Raw genomic sequence first — 13,238 nt, 5'->3', positions numbered from 1 at the left:
GCTTGGGCTGAGCTGGAATGTCTTAATTCATTTCTATATCTTCTTTTTTTTTTTTTTTTTTTTTTTGACGGAGTCTTGCTCTGTCGCCCAGGCTGGAGTGCGGTGATGCAATCTCGGCTCACTGCAACCTCAGCCTCCCGAGTAGCTGGGATTACAGGCAGGCACCACCATAACTGACTAATTTTTGTATTTTTAGTAGAAGGGGTTTCACCATGTTGGTCAAGCTGGTCTCAAACTCTTGACCTCAGGCGATCCAACTGACTCGGCCTTCGAGCATGATTTAATCTCTCTGTGCCTCAGTTTCCTCATTTGCAAATTGGGGGTCCTGACGGCACAGTATCACTGGAATAATGTGAGGCTTTAATATGTCAATTTGGCTGGGCACAGTGGCTTATGCCTGTAATCCTAGAGCTTTGGGGGGCCAAGGCAGGAGGATTGCTTGAGGCCAGTGGGTCGAGGCTACGGTGAGTTGTGACCACACCACTGCACTCCAGCCTGGGCAAGACCAATCTTGTGGGTGGGAGTAGGAAGGCGAGAATCAATTCATGTCAAGTGTTCACCATGCTGCCAGGGGTGTGTTGATAGTTGGTGCCGAAGGTCAGCTCTTGGCTCTATAGTCTCTCAAAGGAGCATCTTTTTATTTCTGAGATGGAGTCTCACTGCTGCCCGGGCTGGAGTGCAATGGCGCTATCTCAGCTCACTGCAACCTCCGCCTCTCGGGTTCAAAAGATTCTCCTTGTCTCCGTCTCCCAAGGAGCTGGGATTCCAGGCGCCCGCCACCACACCCAGCTAATTTTTGTGTACTTTCAGTAGAGACGGGGTTTCACTATGTTGGCCAGGCTGGTCTCGAACTCCTGACCTCGTGATCTGCCGGCCTCGGCCTCCCAGAGTGCTGGGATTACAGGTGTGAGCCACCGCACCCGGCCTCCAAGGAGCCTCTTTGAACAAAGATGTGAAAGGAAAGAAGTCACCAAAAGAGGTGGAAAAAATAATGGTCCAAGGAGGAGCACAGCAGGGACAAAGGCCCTGAGATAAGCAGAGGCTCGGGCTTATCAAGGGGTTGAACAAACTGGAATGAGCTACTGCACCCAGCCTAAATTAAAAAAAAAAAAACTTATTTTGGGCCAGGTGCGGTGACTCACGCCTATAATCCCCACACTTTGGGAGGCTGAGGTGGGCAGATCACCTGAGGTCAGGAGCTCAAGACCAGCCTGGGCAACATGGCGAAACCCCATCTCTACTAAAAATACAAAAATCAGCCAGGCGTGGTGGCACACACCTGTAATCCCAGCTACTTGGGAAGCTGAGAAAGGAGGATCGCTTGAACCGGGGAGGTGGAAATTGCAGTGAACTGAGATCGCATCGCTGCACTCCAGCCTGGGTGACAGAGTGAGACTGAGACTCCATCTCAAAAAAAAAAAATTGTATTTTGGCCTGCAGGAGTCCAAAACTGAGTTCATCTCATTCCTTAGCTCCTGACAACCATCCACGTTAGCCTGCGCAGACCACTTTTCTTGTATTATTATTTTTTCACCTTCAGCCTCCACCTTCACCCTTCAATGCTAAAGGTCACTAAATATTTTCACTTTGGCGGGTCATACAGTCTCTATTGCACTGATTCAACTCTGCCTCCGTTCTTTTTTCCTCCCCACTTTATTTTTATTCCTTTTATCCTTTTTGTTGAGATGAGGTCTCACTATATTGCCCAGGCTGGCTTCAAACTCAGGGACTGAAGTGATCCTTCCACGTCAGCCTCCTGAGTAACTGGGATTACAGGCGTGTGTCACTATGCCCAACTTTTTCTGGTTTTACTGACGTATACTTAATATGCCCCAAAAATGCACATATTTAATGTATACATTTTTGAGTTTGGTGCTTCAGTGCCTTCATTTTGCAGTTGCAAAAGCAGCCATAGACAATATGGAAATGAACGAACATGGCCGCATTCCAATAAAACTTTATTTACAGACCCTGAAATTTCTATTTCACATACTTTTCATGAGTCCCAAATTAAATTCTTCTTTCCCATCCATTTAAAAATGTGAAAACAGCACCCACGGGCTGAAGCTCACCACCCTCCACTCTCCACCATCAGTGCCACCCCCACCCCATCTAATACCATTCCTTACAATCCACCTTCCAGAAACTTATTTAGACATTTGAGTGTCCTTGAAAAATATGCCTCGTTCGTGTTTCATTTCCTTAAATGGTGGTGTGCTTCAGAAAAACAAAAATCTCTTTCTGTTTCTTATTTTTTCCTCTCCTTACGCTATTTTTGAACTCTCCACACTGATGTTTGTAAATCTAGTTTGTCACTTTTTTTCTTTTTTTTCTTCCTTTTTTTTTTTTTTTTTTTGAGACGGAATCTCACTCTGTCGCCCAGGGTGGAGTGCAATGGCGTGATCTCTGCTCACTGCAACCTCCACCTCCCAGGTTCAAGCAATTATCCTGCCTCAGCCTCCCAAGTAGCTGGGATTATAGACATGCATCACCACGCCTGGCTAATTTTTATTTATTTTTTATTTTTTTTTTTTTTGAGACTGAGTCTGGCTCTGTCGCCCAGGCTGGAGTGCAGTGGCCGGATCTCAGCTCACTGCAAGCTCCGCCTCCCGGGTTTACGCCATTCTCCTGCCTCAGCCTCCCGAGTAGCTGGGACCACAGGCGCCCGCCACTTCGCCCGGCTAGTTTTTTGTATTTTTTAGTAGAGACGGGGTTTCACCGTGTTAGCCAGGATGGTCTCGATCTCCTGACCTCGTGATCCGCCCGCCTCGGCCTCCCAAAGTGCTGGGATTACAGGCTTGAGCCACTGCACCCGCCTACCCTCTTCTCTAATCCCCTCATAGTGGGTATCTGGTTACTTCTAATTTCCGGCCACCACAAACAATGCTGGAGTCATCGTCACACATCCCCTCCTGTGGGACTGCCCATTCCTAGAGGATTTGCAGCTTCACTCCAAGTCCTGTCTGATCCTTCCCAAAAAAGACTCTCCCTGTCTGCATTCCTAACACCATGCTCCGGTTCAAGGTGTCCATTTTCTCATATCCTCACCAACATACAGCTTTATCTGTCTTTCTAATTTTTCTTCCCTGTTTTTTTGAGACAGAGTTTTCACTCTTGCTACCCAGGCTGGAGTGCAGTGGCGCGATCTCGGCTCACTGCAGCCTCCATCTCCCAGGTTCAAGCGATTCTCCTGCCTCGGCCTCCTGAGTGTCTGGGATCACAGGCATGCGCCACCACGCCCAGCTAATTTTGTATTTTTAGTAGAGACGGGGTTTCTTCATGTTGGTCAGGCTGGTCTCCAACTCCCGACCTCAGTTGATCTGCCTGCCTTGGCCTCCCAAAGTGCTGGAATTAACAGGCGTGAGCCACTGTGCCTGGCCTCTTCTTTCTTTCTTTTTCTTTTTCTTTTTTGAGACAGAGTCTTGCTCTGTTGCCCAGACTAGAGTGCAGTGGCGCGATCTTGGCTCACTGCAACCTCCGCCTCCCAGGTTCAAGCGATTCTTGTGCTTCAGCATCTCCAGTAGCTGGGATTACAGGCGTGCCACCACGCCTGGCTGATTTTTGTATTTTTAGTAGAGACGGGGTTTCACCATGTTGGCCAGACTGGTCTCAAACTCCCGACCTCAGGTGATCCGCAACCTCAGGTGATCCGCCCACCTCGGCCTCCCAAAGTGCTGGGATTACAGGTGTGAGCTACCACGCCCGGCCCTATCTTTCTAATTTTTTTTTATCCATCTGATAGCTGCTACATAATGGTATCTCCTCATTGTTTTGTTTTTTGAGACAGGGTCTCATTGTGTCACCCAGGCTGGAGTGCAGTGGCACAGTCACAGTTCACTGCAGCCTCAACCTCTTGGGCTCACAAGATCCTTCTACCTCAGCCTCCCGAGTAGCTAGGACTAAAGGCATGTGCCACCACATTCAGGTAATTTTTTGTAGAGATGGGGTCTTGCTCTGTTGCTCAGGTTGGTCTCAAATTCCAGGGCTGAAGTGATCCATCTTAGCCTCCCAAAGTCCTGGGATTAGAGATACGAGCCTTGGAATTCAGCCCTCCTTATTGTTTTCATTGGCATAGCTCTGATAGGCAGTGAGAGATACGGCTTCTCTGTGTGTGCCTAATAAGGTTCCTCTGTAAGTCAATTACTTGTAGCCTTTCTCCATTTTTTCTCTGAGCAGTTTTTAGAAGTTCCTGGTATCTTCCAGAGTCAAAACTGGTAAACTACGGCCTGTGGGCCAGATACAGCCCAAAACCTGTTTTTCTACAACCCACAGCTAAGAATGATTTTTACGTGTTTTTTTTTAAATGGTTGAACGATTTAAAAAGTATATTTTGGGCCAAGTACACTGACTCATGCCTGTAATCCCAGCACTTTGGAGGCTGAGGCCGAAGGATTGCTTTAGGCCAGGAGTTTGAGACCAGCCTGGGCAATATAGGGACACCCCGTCTCTACAAAAAAAGTAAAACAGGCCGGGCGCGGTGGCTCATGCCTGTAATCCCTGCACTTTGGGAGGCCGAGGCGGGCGGATCACGAGGTCAGTAGATCGAGACCATCCTGGCTAACACGGTGAAACTCCGTCTCTACTAAAATACAAAAAATTAGCCGGGCACGGTGGCGGGCGCCTGTAGTCCCAGCTACTCCGGAGGCTGAGGCAGGAGAATGGCGCGAACCCGGGAGGCGGAGCTTGCAGTGAGCCGAGATGGTGCCACTGCACTCCAGCCTGGGCGACAGAGTGAAGACTCCACCTCAAAAAAAAAAAAAAAAAAAAAAAAAAAGTAAAACAATTAGTTTGGCATGGTGGCCTGCAGCTGTAGACCCAGCTACTCAGGAAGGTGAGGCAGAAAAATTCCTTGAGCCCAGGAATTTTGTTGTTGTGGAGATGGGGTTCCACCATGTTGCCCAGCCTGGTTTCAAACTCCTGGGCTCAAGCGATCTACCCGCCTCGGCCTCCCAAAGTGCTGGGATTACAGGCGTCAACCACCATGCCCAGCAAGCGCAGGATTTTGAGGCTGCAGCAAGCTATGATTGGACTCCAGCCTGGGCAACAGAAGTTGCCTGAAGTAGACTGGGCATGGTGGCTCACCTGAGGTCAGGATGTGGAGACCAACCCTGGCCAACATGGTGAAACTTGTCCCTACAACAATACAAAAATTAGCCGGGCATGATGGCGGGTGCCTGTCATCCCAGCTACTTGGAAGGCTGAGGCAAGAGAATCGCTTGAACTCGGGAGGTGGAGGTTGCAGTGAGCTGAGATCACGCCATTGCACTCCAGCCTGGGCAACAAGAGCGAGGCTTCGTCTCAAAAAAAAAAAAGGTGCCTGAAGTGACTGCCTGCTTCTCTGTTGGGGCAGAATGGGCTTTGGGTGCTGCTCTAGTTTATTTATGGATTTTTTCACATTAAAAAAAAAAAAAATAGACACAGAGTCTCGCCCTGTCTCAAAAAAAATAATATTTCTTGACATGAACAAGATAATATGAAATTCACACTTATTGGATACAGCCACGCGGAAGCATTTACATACTGTCTGTGGCTGGTTTTGTATTAGAACTATGCCACAGTTGAGCAGTTGCAACCAAGTCCTTGTGTGTGACGTAACCAAAAATGTTTGCTATCTAGCCCTCCCCAGAAAGTTTGTTGACCCTGTTCTACAAGATTATCCCTTGCCAACTTTTGCCTGTGCCAATCTCCGGCACTCCCCCACCGCACCCATGAAGATCTTAGAGGTCTTCATTTTTGTTTTTGTTTTTGTTTTTGAGACAGAGTCTTGCTCTGTCATCCAGGCTGGAGTGCTGTGGCACGATCTCAGCTCACTGCAACCTCCACCTCCCTGGTTCAAGCAATTCTGCCTCATCCTCCCAAGTAGCTAGGATTACAGGTGCCTGCCGCCATACCCGGCTAACTTTTGTATTATCAGTAGAGACTGGGTTTCACCATGTTGGCCAGGCTGATCTCAAACTCCTGACCTCAAGTGATCCGCCCACCTTGGCCTCCCAAAGTGCTGGGATTACAGGCGTGAGCCACCGTGCCTGGCCAGAGGTCTTCGTTTTGAATATAATTAAAACCATTATTGTGCTTGGAGGAATTTTTTTTTTTTTTGAGACGGAGTCTCGCTCTGTCCCCCAGGCTGGAGTGCAGTGGCGTGATCTTGGCTCACTGCAAGCTCCGCCTCCCAGGTTCATGCCGTTCTCCTGCCTCAGCCTCCTGAGTAGCTGGGACTACAGGCACCCACCACCACTCCCGACTAATTTTTTGTATTTTTAGTGGAGACGGGGTTTCACTGTGTTAGCCAGGATGGTCTCGATCTCCTGACCTCATGATCTGCCTGTCTTGGCCTCCCAAAGTGCTGGGATTACAGGCGTGAGCCACCGAGCCCGGCCTGGAGGAATTTTTTAAAGAATCTTAACGGGCCACATTGACTCAACACCTGTAATCTCAGCACTTTGGTGGGAAAATTGCTTTGAGTCCAGGAGTTCAGGGCCAGCCTAGGCAACATAGTAAGGCTGCCTTCTCTACAAAAAATATAAAAATTGGCCGGGCATGGTGGCTCATGCCTGTAATCCCAGCACTTTGGGAGGCCAGAGTGGGCAGATCACGAGGTCAGGAGTTCGAGACCAACCTGGCCAACATAGTGAAACTCCATCTCTACTAAAAATACAAAAAATTTAGCCGGGCATGGTGGTGGGCACCTGCTACTACTCGGGAGGCTGAGGCAGGAGAATCGCTTAAACCCGGGAGGCGGAGGTTGCAGTGAGCTGAGATGGCCCCACTCCACTCCAGCCTGGGGTGACAATGCAAGACTCTGTCTCAAAAAAACAAAAAATTAATCGGGTATGGTGGCGCATGCCTGTAGTCCCAGCTACTCGGGAGGCTGAAGTGGGAGGATCACTTGAGCCCAGGAGTTCAAAGCTGGAGTGAGCTGTGATCATGCCGCTGCACTCCAGCCTGGACAATAGAGTGAGACCCTGTCACTGAATGAATGAATGAATGAATGAATGAATGAATGAATGAATGAATCTTTCCCCTTCCTGAGTCCCTGATACTGTGCTACATTATTTCCCTTTAGCTTTGTAGTTGTACTTTCATCTTAATTCTTCACAATTTCTTTCTTGTGTATGGTGTGAGACAGGGATCCAGCTTGGCTCTTCTCATGTAAAGTAAGCTGCTTCTCCCAAAACCACACCACAGAATCCACCGTCTCCCACTGGCTTGTGGTAACCCCTTCTGTCTTACCCTCAGTGCCCAGAGATTGGAGCCTGTGCTGGGCTGTCTTCTCTCTTCCATTGGTCCATTTGTTAATGCAAAAATGCCCTTCTGTTCTCATGGTTGTGACTTTGAAATATGTTTAACTCTCTCACAGACCAACGACTCCATCTTTGCTCTTTTTCTGTAGGATTGTCTTAGCTCATCAATGGACTTTAGTTCTTTTGTGTGAATTTTAGTATCAGTTGGCACCATTCCCCAGTGGGATAACAATAAGAAGTATGATCAATTTTATTATTACTTGTTGTTGTTATTTTAGCATTCTGTGTCTAACCTTGAATTCCTTAGACTGGAAGGAGCCATCCCAGGTTTTGAAGTCACTGCCTACTTTTCTGTTGGGGCAGAATGGGCTTTGGTTCTACTCTAGTTTGTATGTTTTTATTTTTTTCACTTTTTTTTTTTTTTTTGAGACAGAGTCTCACTCTGTCACCCAGGCTGGAGTTCAGTGTCATAATTTCGGCTCAGTGCAATCTCTGCCTCCTGGGTTCAAGCGATTCTCCTGCCCCAGCCTCCCAAGTACCTGGGACTACAGGTGCGTGCCACCACACCTGGCTAATTTTTTATATTTTTAGTAGAGATGGGGTTTAACCATGTTAGCCACGATGTTCTCAATCTCCTAACCTTGTGGTCTGCCTGCCTCAGCCTCCCAAAGTCCTGGGATTACAGTCGTGAGCCACTGCGCCTGCCTTTTTTTTTTTTTTTTTTTTTTTAATATAGGGTCTAGGCTGGGCGCAGTGGCTCACGCCTGTAATCCCAGCACTTTGGGAGACTGAGGTGAGTGGATCACCTGAGGTCAGGAGTTCGAGACCAGCCTGACCCACACGGAGAAACCCCATGTCTACTAAAAATACAAAATTAGCCAGGCTTGGTGGCGCATGCCTATAATCCCAGCTACTTGGGAAGGCTGAGGCAGGAGAATCGCTTGAACCTGGGAGGTGGAGGTTGCAGTGAGCCGAGATCACGCCATTGCACTCTAGCCTGGGCAACAAGAGCAAAACTCCGTCTCAAAAAAAAAAAAAAACCAAAAAACATAGGGTCTCACTCCGTCACCCAGGCTGGAGTACAGCAGTGCTGTCATAGCTCAATGTAACTTCAAACTCCCGGGCTCAAGCAATGCTCTCATCTCAGCCAAGTATAGTCCCGAGTAGTTAGGACTATAGGCACACTCCACCACACCTGGCTAATTTTTTAATTGTAGAGATAGAGTCTTGCTCTCTTGCCCAGGCTGGTCTTCAACTCCTGGCCTCAAGCGATCCTCCTGCCTCAGCCTCTCAAAATTTTTTCACCATTTAAAATGTTGTGGTAACATAGATAAAACATAAAATTTACCATCTGGCCAGGCGTGGTGGCTGACGCCTGTAATCCCAGCACTTTGGGAGGCTGAGGCGGGCGGATCATTTAAGGTCAGGAGTTCGAGACCAACCTGGCCAACATGGCGAAACCCCGTCTCTACTAAAAATACAAATTAGCTGGGTGTGGTGGCACACGCCTGTAATCCCAGCTACTCAAGAAGAATTGCTTGAATCCGGGAGGCAGAGGTTGCAGTGAGTCGAGATTACATCACTGCACTCCAACCTAGACGACAAAGCAAGACTCCGTCCAAAAAAAAAAAAATTTAACCATCTTATCCATTTTTGAGTATATAATTCAATGGCATTAAGTACATTTGCATCGTTTGTTTGTGTGTGTTTTTTCTTGTGTTTGTTAGGGACAGGATCTCCTTATGTTGCCCAAACTGGTTTCACACTCCTGGGCTCAAGTGATCCTCCCCACTCAGCCTCCCAAAGTCCTGGGATTATAGGTGTGAACCACCATGTCCAGCCCATTCACACTATTGCACAACCATCACCACCATCTATCTTTAGAACTTTCTTATCTTTCCAAACTGAAACTCTGTCCCCATTAAACACTCACTCCCATTCTCCTTCCCCCAGCCCCTGGCACCCACCATTCTATTTTCTGTCTGTTTAAATCTGACAACTCTAGGGCCAGGCGCAGTGGTCCACACCTGTAACCCCAGCACTTTTGGAGTCTGAGGCAGATGGATCACTTGAGGTCAGGAGTTCGAGATCACCCTGGCCAACTTGGTGAAACATTGTCTCTAGTAAAAACACAAAAATCAGCCAGGCATGGTGGTGGGCACCTGTAGTCCCAACTATTCAGGAGGCTGAGGCAGGAGAATCACTTGAACCCGGGAGGCAGAGGTTGCGATGAGCTGAGATTGCGCCACTGCAGTCCAGCCTGGACAACGGAGCAAGACTGTATCTAATAATAATAATAATAATAATTAATCTTGGCAACTCTAGGGACCTCCTGTGAATGGAATCATGCAATGTTTTTGTCCCTTTTGCATCTGGCTTCTTTCACTTAGCATAACATTGCTCCACCTCATTTTTTGGCTCTCCCAGGATTTTTTTTTTTTTTTGGAGACAGAGTCTCGCTCTATCCCCCAGGCTGGAGTACAGTGGCATGATCTCTGCTCACTGCAACCTCCGCCTCCCAGGTTCAAGCGATTCTCCTGCCTCAGCCTTCCAAGTAGCTGGGATTACAAATGTGCACCACCATGCCCGGCTAATTTTTGTATTTTTAGTAGAGATGGGGTTTTGCCATGTTGGCCACGCTGGTCTCTTAACTCCTGACTTCAAGTGATCCACCCACCTCAGCCTCCCAAAGTGTTGGGATTACAAGCGTGAGCTACCGCGCCCGGCCTCTCCCAGGATTTCAAGTTAGGCGCCCTGCACTTTGGGCAGAGATTGACATTGTGAATCCGTCTCCTGGCCACGCAGTATGTTTGTTTATTTCATGTGAATTTATTGCCAAATTTAAAAAGAAAAATCAAGAGACTGACATAGCAACTGGCATTTCCTCTCGCTCGGTTCCCCACTCATGAGTTCAAGCCCTGGCTCTGGCATGGTTTTTATGTTTTCTGTGGTCTGAGCTGGCCACACCCTGGTCTGGGGATGCTGTTGGCCGTGCTGATGACCGAGTGTCTCATGCAACCAGCCCTGTCTATGTTACTCTTTGCCTGCGTCCAGCATTTGGTCACCGTTCTGTACTAAAGTTGAGTGTTGCCTGTGGGCCTCATGAAGTCACTGTATATGGCAAAACAAATTTAAGGCTGGGCATAGTGGCTCACGCTTATAATCCCAGCTATGCGAGAGGCTGAGGTGGAAAGATTCCTTGAGCTCTGGAGTTCAGGAGCAGCCTGGATAATATAACAAGACCCTGTCACAAAGAAAAAAAAAAAAAACCAACAACCTTTTTATCCATTAAAGGGAATTCAAATTAATTGGTCTTCAGAGTTGGCGCCCCGGGGGACAGGAAGGGGAAGCCCCGAGGAAATGCTGACACAGAAGGCACGCATGGGCTGGGCGGTGCTGCTCAGCCTGTAATCCCAGCACTTTGGAAGGCAGATCACTTGAGCTCAGGAGTTCAAGACCAGCCTGGGCAACATAGTGAAACCCCATCTCTACAAAAATTACAGAAAATTAGCCGGACACAGTGGCATGTGCCTTTACTGCCTGCCACTCGGTGGCTGAGGCAGGAGAATCACTTGAACTCCGGAGGCACAGGTTACAGTGAGCCGAGATCGCATCACTGCATTCAAGCTTGGGTGAAGGGAGTGAAACCCTGTCTTAAAAAGCAGCCTGGGGGGACCTGAGTGGATTCCAAGACATTGGTGGCTACACGAAAAGGAAACGACTTTTATTCCACGCCGTGACTGGCAGTCCAGGACCTCAGCGTCCAGGAAGTCACCTTTGTCCTCAGACCAACCTGGGTGGGTGTTTTGTTTTGTTGTCTTTTGTTTTGTTTCGTTTTTTTAGTCAGGATGTGTTTTTTTTTTTTAATTTTTTTTTTTATTTTCAAGAAGGAGTCTCGCTCTGTCACCCAGGCTGGAGTGCAGTGGTGTGATCTCGGCTCACTGCAACCTCTGCCTCCCTGGTTCAAGCAATTCTCCTGCCTCAGCCTCCCTAGTAGCTGGGATTACAGTCATCCCCACCCCACCACGCCCAGCTAATTTTTGTATTTTTAGTAGAGATAGGGTTTCACCATGTTGGCCAGGCTGGTCTTGAACTCCTGACCTCATGATCTGCCCACCTCAGCCTCCCAGAGTGCTGGGATTACAGGCATCAGCCACTGTGCCCAGCAGCGAAGACATGTTTTTATCTGATTTATTTTTATTTATTTATTTATGTATTTATTTATTTATTTTTTTTTTTTGAGACGGAGTCTCGGTCTGTCGCCCAGGCTGGAGTGCAGTGGCCGGATCTCAGCTCACTGCAAGCTCCGCCTCCCAGGTTCACGCCATTCTCCTGCCTCAGCCTCCCGAGTAGCTGGGACTACAGGCGCCCGCCGCCTCGCCCGGCTAGTTTTTTGTATTTTTTAGTAGAGACGGGGTTTCACTGGGTTAGCCAGGATGGTCTCGATCGCCTGACCTCGTGATCCGCCGGTCTCGGCCTCCCAAAGTGCTGGGATTACAGGCTTGAGCCACTGCGCCCGGCCTATTTATTTATTTTTTTTAAGAGGCAGAGTCTTGCTCTGTTGCCCAGGCTGGAGTGCAATGGCATGATCTCTGCTCACTGCAACCTCCGCCTCCCAGGTTCAAGCAATTCTCCTGCTTCAGCCTCCTAAGTAGCTAGAATGACAGGTGTGCACCACCACGCCCGACTAAAGTAGAGACAGGGTTTCACCATGTTAGCCAGGCTGGTCTCGAACTTCTGATCTCAGGTGATCCGCCCGCCTCGGCCTCCCAAAGTGCTGGGATTACAGGCGTGAGCCACTGTGCCTGGCCGAACCTTATTTTTAGAGATCACTCAGGCTCGAGCCAGGAATATAGGACCACAGGGTTGTCACTTGTCCCTGACTAACTGCTGGGCAGGCACCAAACAGCTTGGAACTGCATTCTGCCACCTGCTCAAGGGGTGATCTTGGCAGCTCTGCGCCTCAGTTTCCTCATCTGTAATAATCCGACTTCCCTTCGAGGGCAAGGAAGACTGGCTGTGGTAAAACAAAAATCAGCCCTGTTACAGCTCCTGGCCCAGGGTGTATGACCCGCAGGGCAGGAGCTATCAGACTGTGGTGGTTTGGCTTTTATGACCAAGAGCAGACACCCCATTTCCTGTCCCTCCAGGCCTCCCACAAGTTACTGCCGAATCGTCCTCGTCACCCCCGGGGTCCAAAGTAGCCTCCCTTACACAGCCTGAGAAGACCACAGGCCGAGAGCCTGCCCGGGACACCACCCACAGGGAGCCCACCAGGCAAGCAGCCTCCCGAGAGACCGAGGAGGCCGGGGGCGCCGGTAAGTGGTGGGTGGCTGCCAAGAGGGATGGGGCACCCAGATGGCACCAGCTTGGAGTCTGGCCCTGAAGGATTCTCACAACACCTCCTCTGTTCTCCCCTCCAGGCGGGCCCCCAGCAGGCGTGCGATCTATCATGAAACGGAAAGAGGAGGTTGCAGACCCCACGGCCCACCGGAGGAGCCTCCAGTTTGTGGGGGTCAACGGCGGGTGAGAGGAGAAGACCCCCACTCCCCCCACACTTCCTGCCCCTCCTCCATTCATCCATGCACGAGAGCCTCCTAATTTCCTCATTCCAAGCCCCTTGCTTTGGTTAATTCGTTTAATCAAACCACAATACAGAGATGAGGAAACTGAGGCACGGGGAGGCTGAGCGCGTTGCTGGAGCTCACTCAGTGACCCAGGAGTCAGCCCCAGGTGCCCTGGCTCAAGAACTCAAGGTGTGCTGGCCGGGCGCGGTGGCTCAAGCCTGTAATCCCAGCACTTTGGGAGGCCGAGACGGGCGGATCACGAGGCCAGGAGATCGAGACCATCCTGGCTAACACAGTGAAACCCCGTCTCTACTAAAAAAAAATACAAAAAACTAGCCGGGCGAGGTGGCAGGCGCCTGTAGTCCCAGCTACTCGGGAGGCTGAGGCAGGAGAATGACGTAAACCCGGGAGGCGGAGCTTGCAGTGAGCT

General features: G+C 49.4%; 1 protein-coding gene across 17 annotated transcripts in view; it reads left to right on the top strand.

Annotated features, from left to right (window-relative positions):
• Positions 1–13,238, top strand: part of KANK2 (KN motif and ankyrin repeat domains 2) — a 37,576-nt gene that overhangs the window by 8,238 nt on the left and 16,100 nt on the right. For 9 of the 17 annotated variants that reach the window (XM_074025931.1, XM_074025925.1, XM_074025926.1 and 6 more), the window contains 2 exons: positions 12,392–12,559; positions 12,665–12,767. In XM_074025931.1, the coding sequence (XP_073882032.1) occupies positions 12,392–12,559; positions 12,665–12,767 (271 nt within the window). Of the gene's footprint in view, positions 1–12,367; positions 12,560–12,664; positions 12,768–13,238 lie in introns of all 17 variants that reach the window. The other 8 variants (XM_074025923.1, XM_065535375.2, XM_074025922.1 and 5 more) reach the window with 1 other exon arrangement.

This window comes from Macaca fascicularis, chromosome 19 (genome assembly GCF_037993035.2).
Source record: "Macaca fascicularis isolate 582-1 chromosome 19, T2T-MFA8v1.1".
Lineage (NCBI taxonomy): Eukaryota > Metazoa > Chordata > Mammalia > Primates > Cercopithecidae > Macaca > Macaca fascicularis.
This window is presented reverse-complemented; position numbering and strand designations above follow the sequence as displayed.